The sequence below is a fragment of the Diospyros lotus genome, chromosome 4 (genome assembly GCF_014633365.1).
Source record: "Diospyros lotus cultivar Yz01 chromosome 4, ASM1463336v1, whole genome shotgun sequence".
Classification (NCBI taxonomy): domain Eukaryota; kingdom Viridiplantae; phylum Streptophyta; class Magnoliopsida; order Ericales; family Ebenaceae; genus Diospyros; species Diospyros lotus.
The window spans coordinates 44464649-44474101 of record NC_068341.1 but is presented as its reverse complement, the minus strand read 5'-3'; the positions used below and the strand labels follow the sequence as shown (position 1 = coordinate 44474101).

At 37.6% G+C, this 9453-nt stretch overlaps 2 protein-coding genes across 4 annotated transcripts; one reads left to right on the top strand and one right to left on the bottom strand.

The window, feature by feature from the left end:
• Positions 1-110: 110 nt before the first annotated feature.
• On the bottom strand, positions 111-1097 carry LOC127800685 (protein MIZU-KUSSEI 1-like). The gene is made up of 2 exons (XM_052335441.1): positions 656-1097; positions 111-544 (listed from the first exon to the last, which is right to left on the bottom strand). Exons 1-2 carry the CDS (start codon positions 1085-1087, stop codon positions 197-199), a joined length of 780 nt encoding a protein of 259 aa, XP_052191401.1. The 5' UTR covers positions 1088-1097; the 3' UTR covers positions 111-196.
• Positions 1098-2943: 1846 nt separating this feature from the next.
• On the top strand, positions 2944-8270 carry LOC127798803 (uncharacterized). Of its 3 annotated transcripts, none has more exons than XM_052332411.1 (2): positions 2944-3296; positions 8053-8270. In XM_052332411.1, exons 1-2 carry the CDS (start codon positions 3084-3086, stop codon positions 8152-8154), a joined length of 315 nt encoding a protein of 104 aa, XP_052188371.1. In that variant the 5' UTR covers positions 2944-3083; the 3' UTR covers positions 8155-8270. The 3 variants fall into 3 exon arrangements, with proteins under 3 accessions (XP_052188371.1, XP_052188370.1, XP_052188369.1); XM_052332410.1 differs by lacking the exon at positions 8053-8270 and adding an exon at positions 6375-6770 and having other exon boundaries at positions 2971-3296; XM_052332409.1 differs by lacking the exon at positions 8053-8270 and adding an exon at positions 6369-6770 and having other exon boundaries at positions 2971-3296.
• The last annotated feature ends 1183 nt before the right edge of the window (positions 8271-9453 follow it).

Sequence of the window (9453 nt, the reverse complement as noted above, 5' to 3'; positions counted from 1 at the left end):
GGCTTGACAGAGCAAATTAATGCATACATATAAATTCAATTAAATAAATTAAAGAAAAGAGAAATAGAAGGGGAACCTTAGATTATATGTGCCCTCTTTCCTAAACCTTAGATTATCTAATCGGCCCATACATTAATTTAATTATATATTAATTGAAGAAGAAGAAGAAGAAGAAGAGATTATGAAATTTAAGTAATTAAATCCTGACAAAGAAGATGCTCAGTTCAGGGGCACTGTTGCTGTCGGGGCTCAACATGTAGAGCGTCTCGGAGTCCTTGGAGCCCACCACGTGTTGGAAGTGGGCCCGCATGTATGCCAGCTCGCCGTCTGCCGACTCCACGTCAGACTTTACGGGCAGGACTCCGGCGCCCATGGACGTCGCCCGCAGCAGCTCCATCACCTGCAAGTCCTCCTCCGTCGCCTCCCTCTTCACCCCGTACCCGTTCTTCTTCCCGTTGCAGTACATCGTCCACACCGCCTCCTGCAGCACCGGCAGTGCCTTCTCCCTCTCCGCCCGCTTCTCGCTCTCCAACGCAATCCTCACCTGCCGCCGCCGCGCGCCACCACAAAAAAAAAAAAAAAAAAATGATCAAAACAATTAATATTGTGTTCATATATGAAAAATCGTATTGCTCTGAATGAACGAATTACCTACCATTCCGGCGCTCATCTCCTTTTGCAACGCGCTCGTCTGCATGGCGAGCTCGATCACGACGGTCGGGAGTGTCCGGGGGTTCTCCTGCAGGGAGAGGTTGACTCTGCCTTTCCTGTAGCCGTAGAGCGTGCCGGTGATCCGGTCCCGGGAGACGGCGAGGTGCACGTCGGGGAGGAACCCGCCGGGGAGGGAGGCCAGCTTGCAGGGGGCTGGCGCTATGATGGGGAAGGACCGGAAAACCGAGCGAAACACGCGAAGGGCTTTGGAGGATTTGCGTTTCTTGCTCTTGTTGGAGGGCTCGACCAGGGCCGGTTGGAGGCCGGGCCGTTGCGGCGGCGGAGGAGGAGGAGGAGAAGATTTTGGAGGTGTGGACGACGTGGAAGACGAAAATGACGGCCGCGACGCGGGGGCCCTGGGCGTTGGCTCCGCCATTACCGGACCTTCAAAACCAGGAGAAATGGAGATGGCCATGCACGAGAGAGGGAGAGAGAGAGAGAGAGAGAGGGGTCGGGGGGGAGGAGGAAGTGATGGTGGATAGGGGTTGGCTTTGTTGTGGTTGCTAACTAATTAAGTAATTGGGGGATTAATTTGATCAATTAGCAATCTTAATAAAATGAAAAATTAATTAATTAATTAATTAATATTATTATTTAATGAGTTTTGATTAGGTCGTTGATCCTCAGATTGAACAGTTTGATTTGATCGAGTTTGATGCCTAGAAAATGTGCATAAATAATGATTTACAACATCATCATCTAATTACTTGTCCCCTTCTCATGCTTACTTTTGTAAATACAAATTTTGCACTAATAAGTGCATATTAATAAAAATTCACAGATTTTATAACCAAATTATCACAAATGAAAAAAGAGTTCTAGCCAAATACAACGTGACAAATACAAAAAATAAAATTCTTAGAAAATGTCTTGATCAAAGCCCTTTTGAATGAGGTATTGATCAAAGCACTAACTTTTGAAATGGATACTTTAAAAGTCAAAACAAATAAATTTTGAAAAATACAGATACTCTATCATTTGTCAACTTCAATTTTTATAAATAAGAGTGACATTTTAATCTTCAGGTACACAAGAATTTTTATACACATTATTTGAATATTTTTTTATTTTTTATTTATGATTGATTTAAGCATTAAAAGATCTAGACATAAACATCTGTCCTAACTATTTTTTATTTTATAATTTCTTAAAAATTCGAAAATTATTTTTTCGTCGTTATAAATCTGTTATTGAAAATTGTTTTATAATTTTCAATTTTATGAGTGAAGAAGAAGTCAACCTAAAAAGTTTTGCCTCTAATTCTTTGTTGTATTTAATAAAAAATGTCAGGACTTCAGTTTGTTTTTCACTTCCTGTATTTTTTGCCAGTGGAGCCCACAGATTGATTATGCATCTTTTATTAAGGATGTGTTTGGCTGCGTCAATAGAGACAAATTGAATCAAACCCTCAATCATCCAATTCCCAATAGTTGAGAAATATTAAATAATTTATTATAATAAATATCTTTATTTTAACAAACATTAATAAAAATATTTAATTCTAAATTTCATGTATAAAAATATTTAATCAACCAACCCTATTATTTAGATGTTGAAAATAATAAATATATAAATATGGTCGGAGAGAGACCAATAATTGAAGAATTAATTTATTAGTCATTTCTTTATAAAAAATATTATTTGGATACTAAGAACAAGTAATATGTGATTTTTTTTATCATTGAAAAGTCAATAATTATTTGATCAACTAATAGAATTATTTGAATGTTATTGGCCACAGTTAATAACTGTTGTTATATACCTAGTGATAGAAAAACTCATTGGCTAGGTTTTTTTTTCTTTGTTAGAAACCGTCCAGGCCAAAAAAAGTTCTTTTTGCTTAACAAACTTTTTTTTTTTTTTTACTCAAAATTGTTTCATATTTTTTAAAAAAATAATGCTATTGGTACAGTTTTGTGTATACCTTAAATTACACAAAGGTGTATCAATGATAAAAATGTCTCTCATGAGGCGTATAAAGGCACGTGAAGCGCATGAAGATGAGAAATATTTTGGTCATAATATCTTTTTGTGTAACTCATGATGTACATCTAACGTGATTCTTTTTAAAATTTATGATCTATTTTGACTCGATTTAGATATAAGAATAAAGTCTGCACGAGCCCGAAAGCCTAATCTTGAAAACAAACACAAATGAATGCACAGTCTTGTAGTAAGATAGAATGGAAGTTACAATTTTATAATATGGCTTCCGAACGAATACAGGAATCGTCTATGCTCCACCTAAGGCTAAGGGATTGAACATATATAAAATTAAGGTACCAATTATATTATTTAAACACATGTTTGCCCACTCTCTCTCTCTCTCTCTCCTGAATTCTGAAAGCAAGCATAGATTTTGTTGAGAAGGAATGTTTGATCGGGGGGAGGAACTGGCTTATGGAAGCTACAGGGCACCATGGCTAATCTGGATCCAGCTCCTGGTCACTCTCCTCCTCATACTTATATTCTTCCACTTCACCTTCTTCTCTTTTGGGCTCCACCTTTCCTCCACCGCTTCATCTTCTGCTCCTCTGCTGGCCTCCACCACCACCACCACCACCACCCGATTTGCCAACACAAAGGTTTGTCATGGCTTACCTATTTCTCTCTTCTTCTTCCCCTGTTTGGTTCCCAAGAAAATCTGGAAAATCTGCTGGTTTTTATTGTTTCTTCTTATATATGATTCCTGATATGAAAGCAAGTGCGAGGGGCAAACAATGAATGTCTGAGAGAAACGGAAAGTAGAGGAAAACAATAGGATTAGAAAATTGAGGAGAACAGTAAGTATGGACTCTTTTGGTTTAGATTAAAAGGCAAGTAAAAGCTTTTTTTGCAGAAAAATGTGTACACTACTGGGAGTTGGTTCTTCCCTTTGTTGAAATCTTCATAAGGGCGGTGTCTTTTAACATTGAATCCTCAGAAACATTGACTCCAATCTATGGGATATTGTGAATATTTTATAAAATTGTGGGGTCCCTTAATTGGTTGAGCATTTCCTTGATGTCAAATCGGCCTTCATTTTCACTTTGGATTAGAGGTAATCTAGTCAAATTTATGACAGTTTTTGGTTGCAAATAGTGTTTGCATATGCTCCTCAATTTGGTGGGTGGAAGCATGAATTTTGTATAGCATTTCTGCAATTATAGGGAAGGTTTAGTTGCAAAACACACTTGAGCATTTATTAGTGGGTAAAGCATTGAATCTGTTCACTTGAGCTAGGGGTGTGCAGAAAAAAGCCAAACTGCCCAAATCAAACTGACCTAAACCACCAAACCGTGGTATTTTGATCTGGGCGGTCGGTGGCAGTTTGGGGTTTAGGAAAAATTGAGTATGGGCGGTTGGTTTTGGTTTCATGGTTCGGCAAACCAATATATAAAACTGACTGCCCACCCTTTAATTGAAGCTCAAAAAACCCCTCAGCAGCCACTAACCCAACACCACATTTAACCAAAAAGAAAAACCTGGACAAAGTTTTAATTTGAATCTTTGAAATGAAGTGTGTTGGATGCATTGGCATATTTTTTCAATTTTGAACTTTTAAGTGTTTTGTGATTTTTGATATTTTATGAGATTGGTTTAATTTTGCTGGGTGTGTATTAATTTTTGAACTTCAGTGACAATATTTCTTACATCCTCAAACCACCCAAACCAAACCACTAAGCTATGGTTCGGGTGGTTAGAAACACGTAGCAGGTTGGTTATAGTTTAAAAAGTAGCCAAATCGCCCAAATCAACCATTGCACACCCTTAACCTGAATGATATTGACACATCTTTTCTGATCAGCCAGAGACCAATAGAATCACACATCAAAAATTATTCTTAGAGCAGCTTCAATTGTCCCTTTGTTGATGGAAGAATTAGGGTAGTTGTTAGGAACTTTGATGCTTTATATTGAGTGGACTATTATCATCATCTAACTAGTTCCATCCACTCAATATTAACCCCACCATGGCACTATCCCATCTGTGAAACAAGAACAACTAACAGAACAGCAACATTCAACAATTTTATCTGTGGTTCATGAACCATCTTTTCCCCCAAATTTCCTGTCTAAGCATACCTTGCATAGACAAAGATATATGAACATTGTTGTGTTGATTGAAACAGGATATTTAGGAAGAGGGTAAGGAAACCCTTTGTTAGGACTTGGGAATTACAGGGTCAATCTGGACTTACCAGGAAGAAGCCTATTCTGTCCTCATCTGTAACAAGGACAATCTGGACCCAATCATCACTGTTTTATACTTACCAGGAAGAAGCCCATTATCTAATCCCATTGGATCTCTTGCGACTTAAGTTTCTTCATTGGAAAAGTTCCCTTCTATGGACAAACTTGCTAACCTATTTCTATCACATAGATGACTTTATAATAAACGAGGCGTTCCCAATGCGCACTAAGTTCCCTGCTTTGCAGTTGTGAGGGTCTGGGGAGCTCTACAGAGTGTTGTTTTCACAACTTAGACATGACTGTTAGTCATAAAGAGCAACCTTCCTGGTCCTATAAGTAATATTTGAATATTTTTTATTTAAGATGGCTTTGTTGAAGAAGTGAAGGATATTGTAATCCAATAATTTGTGGTGAGGTGCAAATTAATAAGTAGAAAAATGAATTCTACTTATTACTTATATGCATACAGCAATAATCCCAATGCTTAATCTCTCACTAGGTGAGGTCAACTAGATGAATTCTAGACTTACATGGGTCTCTTTTGATCACACTATGTCAGGCTAGAATCTCCTTTGTTATGTTTACAAGTTTCTCACACCCTATCTGCTACAAAATTCTTCTATTTCATTCACTTGCCTCGTAAAAGCTTCTATCAGTCTTCTCTCCACATGTTCGAATCATCTTAATCATGACTCTTACATTTTAGCTTGAATAAGTGTCACTCCAACCTCATCTTCAGGTCGCTTCATGCTTGACGTGTGTGAATAAATCGAATGGTAGGATAGATGAACATTGGTGCAAAGATCCAGTAAAGGTAAAGGTATCGGCTCTAGATTCATATTGAGTAGAGTCGACTCATAAGAGAAGTGATGGTTGCAGCTTTAGAATTTCTTGTGGGAAGATCCGCTTCTCTGTTTTTTGGTTATTGGTTGATCCATATAATGCCGCACATTTACCTTAATATCCCCATCTCAATTACACTCATATTTTGCACGTCTTAGCACTTAACTACCCAACATTCCAAGTCATACAACAAAGATAGTCTTAAAGCCATTTGAAAAAAAAATCCTTTTAACGAATCTACAGGTGGATAAAATGTTAGATGCGTTTGTTTACTTTAATCGTCTACCTTGATTCTATGAGCAAGATCCTCCATAATCTTCCCTTCTTCCTAAAGAATGTATCCGAGATGACAAGCTGACCCGAGATATAAACGGATGGACAAACCATAAATTTTGGAACTCTGATAGGATACATGTGTTGATATTTTTTAAATTGGAATAGAAAAAACAGCAAAAAAAGATCATATATGACCATAAGCTGATCTTCAAACAGGAACATTCTGACAAATTTAACACTTGGAATAGTAAAAAAATGGGCTAGAACATGAAGCCGCTCGCTCTGTATGCATGATCTTCAAACAGGAAAAGTTTGTTCTCGTGCTTTCTTCTGGTACATAATCCATTGAAAGAGCTTACAAATTAGTTGCAGACAAGGGAACTGGACGCCATCAAAGGCGACGCTGGAACAAGCACGAGCAGGAGAAGTGGGGGAAGAGAAGAAGACAAAGGAGAAGGAGACGAGGAGGATGCAATATTAGCTGATGATGATGATGATGATGATGATGAGGATGAGGATGATGCCTCATCAGTTTACTATCACCACCCCTGCTTCTATCTGGGATTAGCCAAACAAGCTTTCCTCAAGTGTTTGGGCTTTATTTGATGCTACGTACCTCTAGAGGTTCTTGATTATCCCAAGACAAAGAGTCTTGATCTTTCAAAGCTTGTGTCTGTCCATGTCTCCACTTGTACATAAATTTTATGTAATTCATTTAAGTCTTTGGGTAACTCCATGCCCTAATATCATACAATAAATTTTTATTTATTATTTTTTACACACACTTAAGGCACGAACACACAAATATATATATATATAAAGAGAGAGAGAGAGAGAGAGAGAGATGGAGTTTATTCTACATTAACTGCCCTACTTAGCAGTACTCTCCAATTAAGCAAGCAAAGCATGAAGGGTTTCTCAGCTGATCATGAGGATGAGATGGTGATCGGAGAGAGAGAAAAGAACCAAAAATTCACTTGCTCTCCCTATTTGGGTGAATTTACGAGGAGTGAACACAATAGCAGAGCAAATATCACAATATATGAAGCACAAAAATAAGTTAAGCAAGAATAAAACAATCAATGCACAAGATAAGTAATTTTTAACGTAGAAAACCCCTTTTAATGTGAAAGGGTAAAAATCACGAGACTCAATGGTTCACTCCAAAACTCTACTATGAATAATAAGCAACCACAAGTGATTGTTCAATAACAATAATAGGTACACAACCTCAAATCAACTAGCTATCATGAATAATTTCAAAGCATAACACAAAAAAGAGACTATAGAGATATCACAAAAATTAAGTTATTATAAAGTGCAAAACTAGAGTTGTAGAGGTCAAATAAACAGTCCAACTATCCAGGTTGAAGTTCTAGATGTCTTTAGTTTGTTGACCAAAAATCAACCCAATTAGATCGCGGATGACCCTTCAATTTACAAATGATTAAAAATCGTTTGCTACTCTTCAATCTAGAAAATTTTAGACAACAAACCCTCTGTTTGGATAACAATAACCAAAGTTACAAATCTCAAAACGTTAATCTGACCGGTCAGAATGAAGAACCAGATGTCTTTTACAAATTGATAAAAAATTAGCAAGATCGAACCACAAATGATGCCTTAATTGATCACTTGATCAAATTTATACACTTCACGCACTTTTTCTCCAACTCTCCTCTTTTTGTTAAAATTTATCGCACCTAGACACCATTCTCATTTTATACTGAAATTTTAGAAATCCCTAAGGGCCTTGGGTTTCTTGCTTATGGGCCAATTAAATTTTGAACTTCTCCATATGGAAAAGGACCCAAAAACTCAATAGATGGGTAGGAGGAGGATGAGAATAGAAGAGAATAAGAAGAAGGTGAAACATCTCATAATAATTCAAACTACTGCAACCCCTGTTGCTATCTTCTTTACCAAGCCATCGGAGCTTTCTTCAACTGCTTTCATCTCAACCCACTCCAAAGATCCACCACGATGCGCTCTCTCTCTCTAAAGTGATATGTTTGCATAATATTATACATATGTTATGATGGCAATGCAGGTGGAAATTCAAAGCAAGCATAGAGGAGGCGGCGGTGGCAAGTTGACGGTGGTTGCAAGAAGGCCTCCACAACTGTCTCTAAGCACTGGGAGAGGAGCCTAGACCAACTCCTCTTACTCGTCTTAAAACTAGCGATGCTTGTGTATGTGGCCGGCACTTGCCAAAACAAAAGGGAAGTTCACTTCTCACACGACTGTTGTGTCTCTTGCGATGGTCGGTTAATTAAGCTCCATCTTAGAGGCTGTTTGGCTTAGTGGTTTGACCGTGTATAACCTATTTTGCAACTGATAAGCTATATAGCGTTTGATGGTTAAGTGTTTGTGATCAATAATAGGCGTAAAAGCTATTTCACGTATATGTTGTTGTAGCAACGTTTAACAAAAGCTTGTACCCCCAGCTTTGCCCAAAAACGCTACTAGATTGATCAAGAAAAATACCAAAATGCTCTCAAATATTTTCCATATTTACACGTTGATCCTTCTTCTCCCCAAAGCTCTATTCTCCCATCATCTTTTCCAAAGCTCTGCTCTGCCATAACCGTCGCCTCAGTTGTCGCCTCTCCTCCATACCGTCGTCACTGTCGTCTTCATCCAGCTGGGTCACCGCAAGCAGCCTCGTTCCAGATCCAAGTCTTGCCATTATCTGTCGCCTCTTTCTTCTCCAAATCCGCCGCCGCAAGACATCGGACTTCCTCTCTAGATCCGGCGTCACCGTTGTCGTTGGTAGTGGATCTCCTCCTTGTGACGCCATTGCCACCTCTGCTTCCGTTGCTGCCTCATTCTACTTCCAGTTCCTTGGATTCTGATTTCAAGTTCAAATATGGCTTTGAAGAAATATTTGATGCCTTTGTAATTATTAATTTTATTTAATTATCAATTAAATAATCTAATTTAATTTTATAATTTTATTTTTATGCACTAAACCTAAATTAATAAATATAAAATATTGTATTGTAACACCTCACTTTTCTGAGCGTTAAATAACTTAGGAATTTTAAGAATATTTTTTTTTTCAATATAAACCATTTCCCGATAATCTCGTTTTACTTTCCCAATATATTAAACAAGAATCAATAAGGTAAGACAGATAATCATCATAAATGCGGAAGCTTAAAATCGAAACCTGATATGGTACATAACTGAATTCACTTAATCATAACATAAGAATTTGTACCATCATATCATCAAATACTTAAATACATGGAGACTTATTTGCACAATCTGACGATTCCTCAGAAATACATAATTATACATGATCTTCAATATAGTATAATCTTCTAACCATGGCTAAAGACGTATCCTGAATCCTCACGAATGAGCATATACCCGAACAATTCGTCAAACCCATTGGCCACATCATCAATCATCCCCTTGTCATAGTTGCAAATCCTAACCGAAACGT

Excerpts from the sequence above, each read along its gene's own strand:
- LOC127800685 (XM_052335441.1), bottom strand. The coding sequence starts at position 1,087 with ATGGCGGAGCCAACGCCCAGGGCCCCCGCGTCGCGGCCGTCATTTTCG. Across the intron at positions 545-655 it reads AGGAGATGAGCGCCGGAATG|GTGAGGATTGCGTTGGAGAG; the intron begins GTAGGTAATTCG and ends CGGCGGCGGCAG.
- LOC127798803 (XM_052332409.1), top strand. The coding sequence starts at position 3,084 with ATGTTTGATCGGGGGGAGGAACTGGCTTATGGAAGCTACAGGGCACCA. Across the intron at positions 3,297-6,368 it reads CCCGATTTGCCAACACAAAG|TTGCAGACAAGGGAACTGGA; the intron begins GTTTGTCATGGC and ends CTTACAAATTAG.